Below are 16,539 nucleotides of genomic sequence, written 5' to 3'. Positions count from 1 at the left end.
GTGGATTAAAATAAAAGGGATGAAGCTTCTCAGTGGTCACTAGTGTGGCAGGAAAGTGCCACACCGTCCACACTTAGCAGGGGAAACAAATTGGCTTTTGCTTTATTCGGCAGCTCCTATAACCCCGGTTCTTCGAAGGGAGTGATTATATATAGAGAAGGGAGAGGTGCGCCTGTTGCCTGCACTTTACTGCATGTGATGTTTACACAAAGGCTCTAAAACAAACCTGTTTGCATGGTGCACTTAATATGTTTTCAGTTTGCATTCTGCTAGCAGACTGGAATATATTGCTGGCATCACGCACCTGGTGCCTGCTCACCTAGCTGTCGCGTGTGGCCCTAACTTCCAGTCCTGTGGCTATCACGGGTGCTGCTGAAACTTTTCACTGTTGTAATGCAGGAAATAGTTACTCGAAAGACTTGAGAAATTGGGACTCTTTTAGTTAGAACAGAGGAGGCGACGGGGTGATTTGATCGCGGTGCTTAAAATTATGAAAGGTTGGGACAGACTACGTAGATGGAAACAGTTTTCAGTGGTTGAGTGATCTAGAATAAGGGATGTAGGTACGAGATTAAGAGGCCCACTCTGTTGGATGTAAAAGATCCTGTGGCACTATTTTGAAGAAGAGCAGGGGAGTTCTCCTGGTGTCCTGACCAATATTTATCCTTCAACCAACATCACTGAAAATAGATCATCTGGTCATTATCTCATTGCTGTTTGTGGGACCTTGCTGTACTCAAAATGTTTCCCTACATTGCAACAGTGACTACATTTCAAAAGTACAATTTCAAATTGGCTGTAAAGTGCTGTTGTCGTGAAAGGCGCTGTATAAAGTCTTTCTTTTAAATGTTGATTAGGACAGAGCGCAGGGGAAACTTTTTTTGCGCAGAGGGTTATGAGGCAGTGGAATGCATTGCCAGAGTCGGTGATTGAAGCAGAAAGCTTGTCGACGTTTAAGGATAGGTCAAGTAGATGGTTGAGGGAAGGGGAATAACAGGAAATGGGAACAGAGTGGGCACGTGGGGTTTAGGATTGCTACTCCTGTGGAGGATGAACACCAACACTGACTGGTTGGGCTGAATGGCCTGTTTCTGTGAAGTAATTCTACGTAGTTACACGTTTGAGAAAGAAAAATTGGGGCAAGTAACATGCCCTCACAAAAACATCACAAAAAGTGATGACGTCGCAAAATATATCACCACAGAGAAAAAGGCGGAAACTGAAAATGGCCATGGCCACTGAAGACGATTCTTATTTCAATCTAGTTTGAGTGGAACTTGTATCACTAAACTCTTAACAGTTTTTAAACATAGTTTTTGCGCATTTTTGGAGTGGCTCATTAGGTTTCAGGTACCCCCCGTTAACAAGCTCCCTCGGGCTGTGCTGAGCAGGGTTAAACAATGTATTGGGCCCTTGGGATCCACTATCCATTATGACAAAGCTATCTTTGTCCTCCTGAGGTGGAAAATTACAGCTCACTTAGTTTCCAAATCCAGCAACAGAAAATATTTACTGTAAAGACAGATGGACTAGGGGAAAAATATACTTTTATTGGAGTATTCTACTCTGTGGCTTTAGAGATCGGCCAACTATTCACGTAGCTAAACCCTGGTACTCCTCCTGACACCCTGGCTGGGATTGGCACCTATCAACTGAGCCATTTGGGTACAATTGGAGAGGCAGTAATGGTTCACTGAGAAACTCCTGGCTTGGCATTGGTGGTATGACTGGGTTCCGCAGCGCAGTAATTGTAGGGTTGAGTTGTAAGCACCCATCTTATCGCTCTGTGCTTTTATGTGCCAGTGCTGCCCCTGTCTCTTTTATATTTCTAAGTCTTGTCTTCCTGTGCACATTGTGTCTTTTTTCAAGTTAGCCCATTGAACCCTGGGGTAATTCGAATGGCCATCCTGGACTGATGGGACAAATTGAGTGCACGGCATCTACTTTAATGGGTTCTGTCGTGAGACCAGAGCAGGTCTTGGCTTCAAGACCCCACTCCCAAGACCCGAGTACATAATCCAAGCTGACACTTCAGTGCAGTACTGAGTGAGCTGTCGGAGGGTGTCGTCTTTTGGATGAGATGTTAAACAGAGGCCCCGTCAAACTAGTGGGTGTCTGAGGTCCCGTGGCACAATTTTGAAAAAGCTCGGAGATCTCATGGCCTCCAGTCCAAAGTTCCTCCTTCAGCCAACACCAGAACGAAAAAAGGCACCAATTAATGGGTCATTCATCTCATTTGCTGTTTGTGGAATCTTGCTGTGCGCAACTTGGCTGCCGCATTGCACTTCAAGAGTAATTCATTGGATGCGCAGCACTTGGGGATGCCTTGGGAATGTTGTAGGCACTGTATAGATGCAAGTTCATTCTATTTAGACAAGTCTGGTACAGGTATATGGATACACGTCCCTTAGCAACATGTTGGATCCAAGCTTGCATTAACAGTGTTTCTCCCTGTTTGTGCAGGTATGATGGTCGGGGGGTATGTGTGGGGGGTTCTCGCAGACCTGAGAGGCCGTCAGAGAATTCTTATCTTCTCATTGACGGTGAATGGCATCTTTGGAGCTGTGTCTGGCTTGGCTTCTAATTATTGGCAGTTTCTACTTCTACGATTCATTAGTGGAATTGGGTGAGTATCAAGTCGGGCTGCTACTTTTCCTCCCTTCTCCCTCGCTTGGGTCCCCTGTACCATCTGTGGCTACGTGGCGATCCCAAGGCACACAGAGCACCACCTATTGCTGTGCGATGGAATGTATTGAAGCTTCACTGTGCCATAGCTTTGCTCCCCACTGGTGTCCGCCGTGGCTCAGTGGCTAGCACCCTCTCGCCTCTGAGACACAAGGTCGTGGGTTCAAGTCCCACTCCAGAGACTTGGGCACGTAATCTAGGCTGACGCTCCCAGTGCAGTGCTGAGGGAGCGCTGCACTGTCGGATGAGACGTTAAACCAAGGCCCCGTCTGCCCCCTCAGGTGGATGTAAAAGATCCCATGGCACTATTTCGAAGAAGAGCAGGGGGTCCTGGCCAATATTTACCCCTCAACCTAAAGGCAGATTATCTGGTCATTATCACATTGCTGTTTGTGGGAGCTTGCTGTGTGCAAATTGGCTGCCTTGTTCCTATATTAGAACAGTGACTACACTCAAAAAGTACTTCATTGTCTCTAAAGCACTTTGGGACGTCCAGAGGTCGTGAAAGGCGCTATGTAAATGTAAGCCTTTCCCCCACACGCAGCTGAGTCAGAGAAGGCAGTAGGGCTGGACAGTTAGCCTGCTCCCAGGCCCTCCCCTGTGCTGTTCCGAGTTGACCTCCCAAGTGGGCCGCAACTTAGTGGAGAGTTCCCGTTCAGTTTTCTCTGCCCGCTGTCGGGAGGTGCCTGATCTGTGCTTGGCAGAGAGCGGAAATTGAGTGGAATGGCAGGGCGGATGGGGCAGGTGGTGGTAAGACCCACATCGCTGTAGCGCCTGGGACTGTGCGTTGCCACCACAGGTGAGGAGATCTTTCCCATCTTGGCGTACATCTGAGAGTTTGAGCTTTGTGGTGGAAGCAGATTCGATACTAACTTTCAGTAGGGAATTGGATAAATACTTGCAAAGGAAAAAAAGTTGCGGGGCTATGGGAAAAGAGGTGGGGGAGTGGGACTAATGGATCGCTCTTTCAAGGAGCCGGCACAGGCACGATGGGCCGAATGGCCTCCTGTGCTGTATCATTCTATGATTATTCATTCTTGGGCTTTAGGGTACAACGTGAACCCTCCAGGGGAAGCTTTGTTTGTAATGGCTCTGACCCACCTGTTCTCTAGGTAACTCCGTTTGGAGTGAATTTTTTAATAGCAGGGTTCATTCCCTCACTAACTCGGGACTATTTCTGACCGGCCTCCCACGTTCTCCCCTACATAAACTTGAGGGCATCCAAAACTCTGCCGCCCGTGTCCTAACTCGCACCAAGTGCCGTTCACCCTTCACTCGCTGACCTACATTGGCTCCCGGTTATGCAATGCTTTGATTTTAAATTTCTCATCCTTGTTTTCAAATCCCTCCACGGCCTCGCCCCTCCCTATCTCTGTAATCTCCTCCAGCCCCACAACCCCCCTGAGATATCTGCGCTCCTCTAATTCTGCCTTCTTGAGCATCCCTGATTATAATCGCTTGGTGGCCGTGCCTTCAGCTGCCAAGGCCCTAAGCTCTGGAATTCCCTCCCTAAACCTCTCCGCCTCTCTTTTCTCCTTTAAGACGCTCCTTAAAACCTACCTCTTTGACCAGACTTTTGGTCACCTGCCCTAATTTCTCCTTATGTGGCTCGGTGTTAATTTTTTATCTTAAACTCCTGTGAAGCACCTTGAGACGTTTTACTATGTTAAAGGTGCTATATAAATACAAGTTGTTGTTTTTTTTCTCCTCTTCCTCCTCTTCTAAATTGGCCAACAGTCTCATGAGATGAAAACTCAGATGATTTAGAGGGGGTGTGGAGTATGGAGGAGTAGAGATATCCTGCATGCTTAGGAACATAAGAATGTAAGGACATAAGGGTTCTCGGACTGTCCAAGTCTCTCTCGTCCCTTTGGTGGAATATAAATGACTGTTACCAAAGGAATGTGATTTCAAACATGAACAATATAGCGCTGCGAAACAGTTTAACTTGACAGAATCTACAGCAGGTTTTGTTAAATAATTAACTTGTACGTCAGCATTTCTCAGTTTGGAGTCCTCTTGCAATGTGTACAAGCTCTGTCTCTAGTCAGTCTCCTCTCACTGTTGCTGCAGTGTGCACCATCTACAAGATGCACTGCAGCAACTCGCCAAGGCTTCTTCGGCAGCACCTCCCAAACCCGCGACCTCTTCCACCTAGAAGGACAAGGGCAGCAGGCGCATGGGAACACCACCTCCTAGTCACACACCATCCTAACTTGGAAATATATTGGCCGTTCCTTCATCGTCGCTGGGTCAAAATCCTGGAACTCCTTCCCTAACAGCGCTGTGGGAGTACCTTCACCACACGGACTGCAGCGGTTCAAGAAGGCGGCTCACCACCACCTTCTCGAGGACAATTAGGGATGGGCAATAAATGCTGGCCTTGCCAGCGACGCCCACATCCCATAAACAATTTTTTTTTTAAAGTACTGTCTCTTGCCATTCTCCTCTCACTGTATCCATCTGCCTTTTGCCAATCTCCTCTCACACGATATACTTGCTGGCAGTGACCCCCAGTATAAAACACACAGTTTTATTTCAAATACGGAACTGCATACAGGAGTGTTGCTCCCTTTTACAGTATGTATGTTTTTCAGTAAAACCCTGTCACTTAATTTTCAATCTTGCTCCATCACACTGTTGTAAAATGCCCCTTCTACCTATTACAATAAAGACCCAGAGGCAAATCCTTGCAGGCAGTTTAAAAAAAAAAAAAAAAAAAACTCTGAATTGCCAGTTTAAGAAGATTGAATATTACAAATCGCCAGTATAGATCTAGATACAGGAAACTTTCTGGTATCCGGCACTGACGGGACCGAGCTGGTGCCGTCCCATCAAAACTGCCGTACAAACCAGCGCTAATGTTAAAACTTACGGAGCTTTTGAGCTCCGTGTGAATCAACAAACCCTGTTGCTTAGCAACAGCTTCAAAACAGTCGGCCGCAGCTTAAAAGCGTCTCTGTAGCTAAGCAACAGCTTCAGCTAGACCTTGCAGAGCCTGACTGGGGAAAAAAAAAAGCAACGAGAAGTAAAAAAACTTATAGGAAACGGCTCCTGAATTTTGCTGGTAGATAGAGCTTTCCGGACATTTAACCTCCGGTTAAATGAAAGTTTCCTGTAATGAAATACAACGGCGACTGATTTTATTTCCAGGCTTACCCTGAATGCCCACCAGCTAACCTTTTAATGAGCTTTGATACAGGACTGTGGTTTGTAGACGACATACTCGAGGATAAGTTATCTTCTTTCTTTCAACTCCCTTTCAGTGTCTATTTCTGGTCTGTATGGTGTACCTGAAAGACATGCAGTTCTATAACGCCTTTCACAACCTCAGGGTGTCCCAAAGCGTTTTACAGCCTTTTGAAGCATAGTCACTGTTGTAATGTAGGAAATGTGGCAGCCATTTTATGCACCGCAGGATCCCGCAAACAGCAACGGGATAAATGATCAGGCAACTTGTTTTTAGTGATGTTGGTTGAGGGATAAATATTGGCCCCAGGACACCAGGGACAACTCCCCTGCTCTTCTTCGAAATAGTGCCCTGGGATCTCTTACGTGCACCTGAGGGGGAAGACTTGGGTTTAACATCTCATCCGAAAGACAGCTTTTCTGACCTGGGTCTAAAATGTTCTCGTATTATTCTAGACGTAGACAGCATGTTGAGGTAGGTAAACGGCGTTTATCTTGGGTTGCTGGGTGATCCCCGGCACGCTGTATTGTGGTGGGCCTTGCGATAATCTACCTCTGTTTGTTTCCTCAGTGTTGGTGGTTCTTTACCGGTCATATTCTCCTATTTTTCGGAATTTCAACCCCGGAATAAAAGAGGCTCCATGGTCAGTGCTTTGGCCACCTTCTGGATGGCAGGGAACATTTTAGCAGCAGGTGGGTGGAGTTGCATGTACGGGGCAACGGAGGGCTACATTTGCCCGCTCCATGTCCCACCTTGTTCTAGTTTGCAGACGACACAAAGCTGGGTGGGCGTGTGTGCTGTGAGGAGGATGCAGAGAAACTCCAGTATGATTTGGACAGGTTGGGCGATTGGGCAGATGCAGTATAATGTGGATAAATGCGAGGTTATCCACTTTGGTGGCAAAAACAGGAAGGCAGATTATTATCTGAACGGCAATAGATTGGGAAAAGGGGAAGTGCAACGAGACCTGGGTGTCCTTGTGCACCAGTCGCTGAAGGTAAGCATGCAGGTGCAGCAGGCGGTTAAGAAGGCAAATGGTATGATGGCCTTCGTAGCGAGAGGATTCGAGTACAGGAGCAAGGATGTCTTGCTGCAGTTGTACGGGCCTTGGTGAGACCACACCTTGAGTATTGTGTGCAGTTTTGGTCGTCTTATCTGAGGAAGGATGTTCTTGCCATGGAGGGAGTGCAGCGAAGATTCACCAGACTGATACCTGGGATGGCAGGAATGATGTATGAGGAGAGATTGGGTCGATTAGGCTTATACTCGCTAGAGTTTAGAAGAATGAGAGGGGCTCTCATTGAAACTTATAAAATTCTAACAGGACTAGACAGACTAGATGCTGGAAGGATGTTCCCGATAGCGGGTGAGTCCAGAACCAGGGGTCACAGTCTAAGGATAAGGGGTAAGCCATTTAGGACAGAGATGAGGAGGAATTTCTTCACCCAGAGAGCGGAATTCTCTACCACAGAAGGCAGTTGAGGCCAACTTATTAAATATATTCAAGAAGGAGTTAGATATATTTCTTAAGGCTAAAGGGATCAAGGGATATGGGGAGAAGGCAGGGACAGGGTACTGAATTTGGATGATCAGCCATGATCTCATTAAATGGTGGAACAGGCTCGAGGGGCCGAATGGCCTACTCCTGCTCCTATCTTCTATGTTTCTAGTCGGATTACCTTGCGTCCCTGGTGTTGCCCTATTTGGCAAAAGAGCTCCTGACTGCCAATGCTGCGAGTGTCTGTGGGAGTTTCCACCTCCTCCTCCTCACTGATCAGTGCGAGGGGCGTTAGCCTTTCACTCACAAGGCCACAGACTGATGGGCAGACACGCCACTCCCAGGGCTGTACATCCGTGGTGAAGCTGAGACAATTCCGCCAGATGTGAATCAAAAGGTTCCACAGCAAGTCATTGAATCACATAGCACAGAAGGAGGCCATTCAGCCCATCGTGCCTGTGCCGGCTCTTTGAAAGCCATATCCAATTAGTCCCACTCCCCCAGCACTTTCCCCATACCCCTGAAAATTTCTCCTTTTATCCTTTTCAAGTATATATCCAATTCCCTTTTGGAAGTCACTATTGAATCTGTGTCCATCACTTAACATTAATTGACATCTCTCTCAATGAGAGGCACCTTCCCCCTAACTCGAATGTCAGTAACACTGTCCGTGATTATCACCAGCACTCTGTAACCTTTTATACACCTGCCGCATCAACCCGAGCAGCAGCTATTACAATATAATCAGCACTGTCCCTTGAATCTACATGTGAAACACAGTACGCCCTTCACTGCTACGTGGCAGAACCTGCCTTTCTGCCCACATTCCTTTATGTCGCTTGCGAACACTTCAAAAGCCTTCCTGCATCTGCGAGTGTCACCTGCCCCATTGAAATGCAAATCGACAAAGTTATCCTGCACAACAACAACTTGCATTTATATCGCGCCTTTAACAGAGTAAAAGGTCCCACAGAGTTATGACTTGGATCAACTGGTCCCTGCTCCGCAGTTAGTTGAGTCTTTGTCCCCCCAGTTCAAGAGCACGCTGATGCTGCTGCTTCTCCTTGTGGGCTGGTGGATAATATAATCGGAAAAGTAGCTTACCAGTGTGGAAATCCGTATTAATATCTTGGTATCATGAGGATGTGAGAGAGGCTAACACATGGGTTAGGCGGTTGGGATTCCGCAGGGGAATGCTAAGTACGCAGGAGGTGTCTGGTTGATGCATTTGATGAAGGTTTTGTGTATGAAACATAGGAAAATAGGAGCAGGAGTCGGCCATTCGAGCCTGCTCCGCCATTCAATGAGATCATGGCTGATCCTCTATCTCAATACCATATTCCCACTCTCTCCCCATACCCCTTGATGCCTTTTGTGTCTAGAAATCTATCTATCTCCTTCTTAAATATATTCAGTGACTTGGCCTCCACTGCCTTCTGTGGTACAGAATTCTACAGGTTCACCACCCTCTGAGTGAAGAAATTTCTCCTCATCTCAGTCCTAAATGTCCTACCCCGTATCCTGAGACTGTGACCCCTCGTTCTAGACCCCCCAGCCAGGGGAAACATCCTCCCTGCATCCAGTCTGTCTAGCCCGGTCAGAATTTTATACGTTTCCACGAGATCCCCTCTCATTCTTCTAAACTCTAGTGAATACAGGCCGAGTCGACCCAATCTCTCCTCATACGACAGTCCTGCCATCCCAGGAATCAGTCTGGTGAACCTTCGCTGCACTCTATAAGAATTATATCTAGTTTGGAGCCAACGCCTCTAGAATCCAGCTGTGGAAGTGTGATATATATTGTGGTGCAAAGTTGTCTTTACCATCTACGTAAACAAGGCCCACAATCCAGTGAGAGTGGAGTGTGACATCGCCATCTACTGGTGGAGTCATATACCCCACACACAGATCACATGACAGTCTGAGAATTGACAGCTCGTAGAATCACACAGCACAGAAGGAGGCCATTCGGCCCATCGTGCCTGTGCCGGCTCTTCGCAAGAGCGATTCAATTAGTCCCACTCCCCAGCTCTTTCCCCCATAGCCCTGCAAATCTTCCCTTTTCAAGTATATATCCGATTTCCTTTTGAAAGTCACGATTGAATCTGCTTCCACCACCCTTTCAGGCAGTGAATTCCAGATCATCATAACTCGCTGAGTAAAAAAATTTCTCCTCATTTTCGCCCTGGCTTTTTTTTTGCCAATTATCTTAAGTCTGTGTCCTCTGGTTACCGGCCATCCTGGCAGTGGAAGCAGTTTCCCTCCATTGACTCTTCTCAAAACCCCTCATTATTTTGAACACCTCTATTAAATCTCCCCTTAAGCTCTGCTCCAAGGAGCACAATCCCAGCTCATCCAGTCTTGACACCGAAACTGAAGTCCCTCGTCCCCCGTACCATTCTGGTAAATCTCTCTGCGCGCTGACATTGCCCACCTGGGTGTATAAACAGGCTCACTTTCGGTAATTCTTTGGTATTCCACACTGAGAACTGGCCTGGGTTGGTTAATAGATCCTATTAGTAAGTGTACAGATGAATAACTTGCTTGTACTTTCTGTCAATGTTAAGAAAACCAATAAGTTAATTTAATTTATTTCTGGCGTCCGAATCTATACAATTTGGATTAAACTTCTCTGTTCTAACACTCCTATCTCCTGCTCACCTTGTGCTTCCACAGAAAGAAAGAATGACTTGCATTTATATAGCGCCATTCACGACCACTGGACATCCCAAAGTGCTTTACAACCAATTAAGGGGGTGCATGAGCAGAGACACCTGGGGGTATATGTCCACAAATCGTTGAAGGTGGCAGGGCAGGTTGAGAAAGTGGTTAAAAAAGCTTATGGGATCCCAGGCTTCATATATAGAGGCATAGAGTACAAAAGTAAGGAAGTTATGATGAATCTTTATAAAACACTGGTTCAGCCGCAACTGGAGTCTTGTGTCCAATTCTGGGCACCACACTTTAGGAAGGATGTGAAGGCCTTAGAGAGGGTGCAGAAAAGATTTACGAGAATGATTCCAGGGATGAGGGACTTCAGTTACGTGGATAGACTGGAGAAGCTGGGGTTGTTCTCCTTAGAGCAGAGGCGGTCGAGAGGAGATTTGATAGAGGTGTTCAAAATCATGAGGGTTCTGGACAGAGTAGATAGAAACTGATCCCATTGGCGGAAGGGTCGAGAACCAGAGGATACAGATTTAAGGTGATTGGCAAAAGAACCAAAGGCGACACGAGGAAAAGCTTTTTTACGCAGCGAGTGGTTAGGATCTGGAATGCACTGCCTGAAAGGGTGGTGGAGGCAGACTCAATCGTGGCTTTCAAAAGGGAATTGGATAAGTACTTGAAGGAAAAAGAATTGAAGGGAGAGAGAGTGGAACTAGCTAAAGTGCTCTGAGAGCCAGCAGGGGCTCGACAGGCCGAATGGCCTCCTGTGCTGTAACTATTCTATGATTCTATTCTATGATTCTAAGTACTTTTTGAAGTATAGTCACTGTTGTAATGTAGGAAAAGCGGCAGCCAATTTGCACACAGCAAGATCCCACAAACCGCAATGTGATAATGACCAGATAGTGTTGTTTTGTTTGTGGGATAAATATGGGCCAGGACACTGGGGATAACTCTCCTGCTCCTCTTCGAAATAGTGCCACGGGATCTTTTACGTCCGCCTGAGAGAGCAGACGGGGCCTCGGTTTAACGTCCCATCTGAAAGACGGCACCTCCGACAGTGCAGCACTCCCTCAGTACTGCACTGGGAGTGTCAGCCTAGATTTTTGTGCTCAAGTCTTTCGAGTGGGACTTGAACCCACAACCTTCTGACTCAGATGAGCGTGCTATCCACTGAGCCATGGCTGACACTGCTGTGACACTGAATTCCTACTGCTGATGCTTCTTCCCGTTAGCCAAGGGCTGGCACCCCATTCATTCTTGCGTTGGCACCGAGTCGTCTTATTTTTCCTTTTTTTTCCCTCCTGAAGGTATGGGTTTCTTTTTCCTCCTCTATTACGAATCTTTGCCTTTTAACTTTGCCATGACACTGGCTTTCTGCTGCCCCCAGCCAGGAGACCCAATTCTAGCTCTCAGTCCCCATCTTTCTGGGCTCTTGTACCCCTTTCTGCTTCTGTTAGTTTCTTGACATTTAATTGGACCTTGAACGTCAAGGGGCAGAAAACATTAGTGGGAGTTGTATACAGACCCCCCAAGCAGTAATGCTGAGGTTGGGGATGGCATTAAACGGGAAATTAGAGATGCATGCAATAAGGGCACAGCAGTTATCATGGGTGACTTTAATCTACATATAGATTGGTCTAACTAAATTAATAACAATATTGTGGAAGAGGAATTCCTAGAGTGTATACGGGATGGTTTCCTGAACCAATATGTCGAGGAACCAACTAGAGATCAGGCCATCTTAGACTGGGTATTATATAATGAGAAAGGATTAATTAGCAATCTTGTTGTGCGAGGCCCCTTGGGGAGGAGCGATCATAATATGATAGAATTCTTCATTAAGATGGAGAGTGAAGTAATTGATTCAGAGACATGGGTACTGAATTTAAATAAAGGAAACTACGATGGTATGAGGCGTGAGTTGGCTAGGATGGATTGGGGAATGTTACTTAAAGGGTTGGCAATGAATAGGCAATGGCAAACATTTAAAGATTGCATGGATGAACTACAGAATTTGTTCATCCCTGTTTGGCATAAAAATAAAACAAAAAAGGTGACTCAACATTGGCTAATGAGGTAAATTAGGGATAGCATAAGATCCAAGGACATATAAATTGGCCAGAAAAAACAGCAAACCTGAGGATTGGGAGCAGTTTAGGATTCAGCAAAGGAGGACAAAGGGATTAATTAAGAGGGGGAAAATAGAGTGAGAGAGTAAGCTTTCAGGGAACATAAAAACTGACTATAAAAGCTTCTATAGATATGTGAAGAGAAAAAGATTGGTAAAGTCAAGCATAGGTCCCTTGCAGTCAGAGTCAGGGGAATTTATAATGGGGAACAAAGACATGGCAGACCAATTAAATACATACTTTGGTTCTGTCTTCACAAAGGAGGACACAAATAAACTCCCAGAGATGTCGGGGAACATAGGGTCTAATGAGAGGGAGGAACTGAATGAAATCAGTATTGTTAGGGAAATTGACGGGATTGAAGGCCATTAAATCCCCAGGGCCTGATAATCTACATCCTAGGGTACTTAAGGAAGTGGCCCTAGAAATAGTAGATGCATTGCTGGTCATCTTCCAAAATTCTATAGACTCTGGAACAGTTCCCATGGATTGGAGGGTAGCTAATGTTACCCCACTATTTAAAAAAGGTGGTAGAGAGAAACGGAGAATTATAGACCGGTAAGCCTGACATCGGTAGTGGGGAAAATGCTAGAGTCCATTATAAAAGATGGAATAAAAGAGGCTCCATGGTCAGTGCTTTGGCCACCTTCTGGATGGCAGGGAACATTTTAGCAGCAGGTGGGTGGAGTTGCATGTACGGGGAAACGGAGAGCTACATTCGCCCGCTCCATGTCCACCTTGTTCTAGTTTGCAGACGACCCAAAGCTGGGTGGGCGTGTGTGCTGTGAGGAGGATGCAGAGAAACTCCAGGATGAATTGGGCAGATGCATGGCAGATGCAGTATAATGTGGATAAATGTAAGGTTATCCACTTTGGTGGCAAAAACAGGAAGGCAGATTATTATCTGAATGGCAATAGATTGGGAAAAGGGGAAGTGCAACGAGACCTGGGTGTCCTTGTGCACCAGTCGCTGAAGGTAAGCATTCAGGTGCAGCAGGCAGTTAAGAAGGCAAATGGTATGTTGGCCTTCGTAGCGAGAGGATTCGAGTACAGGAACAAGGATGCCTTGCTGCAGTTGTACAGGGTCTTGGTGAGACCACACCTTGAGTATTGTGTGCAGTTTTGGTCGCCTTATCTGAGGAAGGAAGTTCTTGCCATGGAGGGAATGCAGCGAAGATTCACCAGACTGATACCTGGGATGGCAGGAATGACGTATGAGGAGAGATTGGGTCGATTAGGCTTATATTCGCTAGAGTTTAGAAGAATGAGGGGATCTCATTGAAACTTATAAAATTCTAACAGGACTAGACAGACTAGATGCAGGAAGGATGTTCCCGATGGTGGGGCAGTCCAGAACCAGGGGTCACAGTCTAAGGATAAGGGGTAAGCCATTTAGGTCTGAGATGAGGAGGAATTTCTTCACCCAGAGAGTGGTGAACCTGTGGAATTCTCTACCACAGAAGGCAGTGGAGGCCAATTCATTAAATATATTCAAGAAGGAGTTAGATATATTTCTTAAGGCTAAGGGGATCAAGGGAAAGCAGGGACAGGGTACTGAATTTGGATGATCAGCCATGATCTCATTGAATGGCGGAGCAGGCTCGAGGGACCGAATGGCCTACTCCTGCTCCTATCTTCTATATTTCTATGTTTTGGTCTGCAGCTGCCACTAATTGTTGGAATTCAGGCTTTCTCCCAACCAACTTTATTCTCTGTTTATTTACAAGGCCAATTTCCATAGGCAGACCTGCACCACCTGTGGCCTGTAACTTAACCTCCCGTGCAAAGTGATTGGGTTAGAAGGCTGTGGTAAACCACTGCTAACTCTGTACATGTCTGCGTGGTAAACCACTGTTAACTCTGTACAGGTCCGGGCATGTCTCCGCCCCTGGCTCCACCCCTAAGCCCGGGTATAAAGGTGACTCACCACCCTTCCCCCGGGAGCTCTTAGGATGGATCCACTAGCAGAGGCATGCTCCAGTTCTTAGTCAATAAAAGCCTACTTCGTATAAGTTCAACTCGTAGTCTTTGGTGTTGTTGATAGTGCATCAATTTTATTGACTAAATTTTCGACATGGAGCAAATCTTGAAGCCGGAATGTTTAGACCTGGATCCTCAAGCAGCAGATGCAGCCAATAACTTTGAACACTGGCTGAGCTGTTTCGAAGCCTTCCTGGAGGCCTCCAGCACTACCGTCACTACAGATGACGCGAAACGGCTTGTCTTGAACTCACGGGTGAGCCACCGAGTCTACTCGATCATCCGAGACGCCACAACTTACGCGGCCGCCATCGCGACGCTAAAGGAAGGATACGTGAGGCCTGTTAACGAGGTCTACGCCAGACACCTCCTGGCTACCCAAAAACAGCGCCCCGGGGAATCGGGCGCCGAATATTTACTGGCACTGAGAGTCCTCGGCCGGGCCTGTAATTGCAAAGCGGTGACGGCCAAGGAATGCACGGAAGACCTGATCCGAGACGCCTACGTAGCTGGCATCAGGTCCAACTATACTCGGCAGAGGCTGCTGGAACAGAGGGGACTTGACCTGCAGAAGACGGTGGCCCTTGCTAACTCGTTAGACGTGGCCCTCCAGAACATGGATGCCTACCCCCCTGACCGGATGGCCACGTGGATGTCACGGGAGCAGCCATCTTGGGACCCGGTAAGGCCACAAGCCGCCAGCAGCCCAACTACAGCTGCAATGACCAGAGGCCAGAAATGCTACTTCTGCGGCCAGGCCAAGCACCCCAGACAGCAATGCCCAGCAAAGGACGCGACCTGCTCCAAATGCGGCAAGAAAGGCCACTACACGAGAGTGTGCAGGGCGAAATCGACCCCCAATTCCAGCAGCGCCGCGTGTGAACCGTGCAGGCCGCCATTTTGGACCCCACCAACCATGTGTGAGCGTGCGGGCCGCCATTTTGGGCACCACCAGCCGCGGGGGAGCCGCCATCTTGGACACCATTTCGAGACCAGGCCCTCGGCGCGGGCGAAAACTACAGCGACCCACCGACCTCGACGATGGCCTCCATCACCCTGGACCAATCTAGGCCCCATCAACTAGCCAGGTCCATGATGAACATAAAGGTAAATGGCCATGCCACAAATTGCCTTTTCGACTGCGGAAGCACGGAGAGCTTCATCCACCCCGACACGGTGCGACGCTACTCCCTATTGGTTATGCCCACACGCCACCAGGTCTTTATGGCCTCAAAGTCCCATACGGGGGACGTCGGCGGCTACTGTGTAGCGACTCTGACAGTGAATGGCGTGGAGTACAGAGATTTTAAATTCCTCGTCCTGCCACAGCTCTGCGCTCCCGTACTGCTAGGATTAGACTTCCAGTGCCATCTGGAGAGCGTCACAATGGCATATGGCGGGCCCCTGCCCCCACTTACAGTCTGCAGCCGGCAGAATTTAAACACGCAAAGTATGCAGCCTGTCCACCCTGAAGGTCAAACCACCCCCATTGTTCGCTAACCTCGCCAAAGACTGCAAGCCAATTGCTACTAAAAGCAGGTGGTACAGTGCCGGGGATAGGAGCTTTATTAAATCAGAAGTAGAAAGACTCCTGAGGGAAGGGATTATCGAGGGCAGCACCAGCCCATGGCGAGCCCAAGTGGTGGTAGTGAAGACCGGCGAAAAACAGCGCCTGGTTATTGATTACAGCCAGACGATCAATCGATACACGCATACCCACTTCCCCGCATATCTGACATGTGTGGTAAACCACTGTTATACCTGCCTGTGTGGGTTTGTATTCCACTGTGTACATGTCTGTACATGCCTCGGCTGACTCCTCCCACGAGTCAGGTATAAAGGTGACTGCTCCACAGTCCCTCTGTATTCTGGACTGGTCGACCACTCGAGGCACACCTTCATTCTCTTGTTAATAAAAGCCTGTTAGTTACTCGCTTAACCTCAGTCTTTTGAGTAATTAATAGCGCATCAACATGGTCAACCAGATAGCACAATACCGGGTATTCTCGACGATTGATCTGAAGTCGGCATACCACCAGCTCCCCATCAGGCCTGAGGACCGCCAGTACACGGCCTTCGAGGCCGACGGTCGCCTCTACCACTTCCTCCGAGTCCCCTTCGGCGTCACCAACGGGGTCTCGGTCTTCCAAAGGGAGATGGACCGGATGGTTGACCAGAACGTGCTGCAGGCCACCTTCCCATATCTAGACAACGTCACCATCTGCGGCCATGACCGGCATGACCACGACGCCAACCTAGAAAAATTCCTCCGTACGGCCCAACGGCTGAATCTGACATACAACAGAGAAAAATGTATGTTCCACACCACGCGCCTTGCTATTCTTGGCTGCGTGGTGGAAAACGGAGTCATCGGCCCCGACCCCGACCGA

At 47.7% G+C, this 16,539-nt stretch overlaps 1 protein-coding gene across 1 annotated transcript in view; it reads left to right on the top strand.

Moving 5' to 3' along the window:
* Window positions 1-16,539, top strand: part of sv2 (synaptic vesicle glycoprotein 2) — an 82,620-nt gene that overhangs the window by 19,896 nt on the left and 46,185 nt on the right. Inside the window, exons 4-5 of the mRNA XM_085972176.1 lie at window positions 2,464-2,626; window positions 6,446-6,567. Of these exons, the coding sequence (XP_085828302.1) occupies window positions 2,464-2,626; window positions 6,446-6,567 (285 nt within the window). The remainder of the gene's footprint in view (window positions 1-2,463; window positions 2,627-6,445; window positions 6,568-16,539) is intronic.

Source organism: Somniosus microcephalus, chromosome 32, assembly GCF_052327205.1.
Source record: "Somniosus microcephalus isolate GS21.2 chromosome 32, FLI_Smic_1.0, whole genome shotgun sequence".
Classification (NCBI taxonomy): Eukaryota; Metazoa; Chordata; class Chondrichthyes; order Squaliformes; family Somniosidae; genus Somniosus; species Somniosus microcephalus.
Note: the sequence above shows the minus strand (reverse complement) of the source record. Positions and strands in the feature narration are given on the sequence as shown.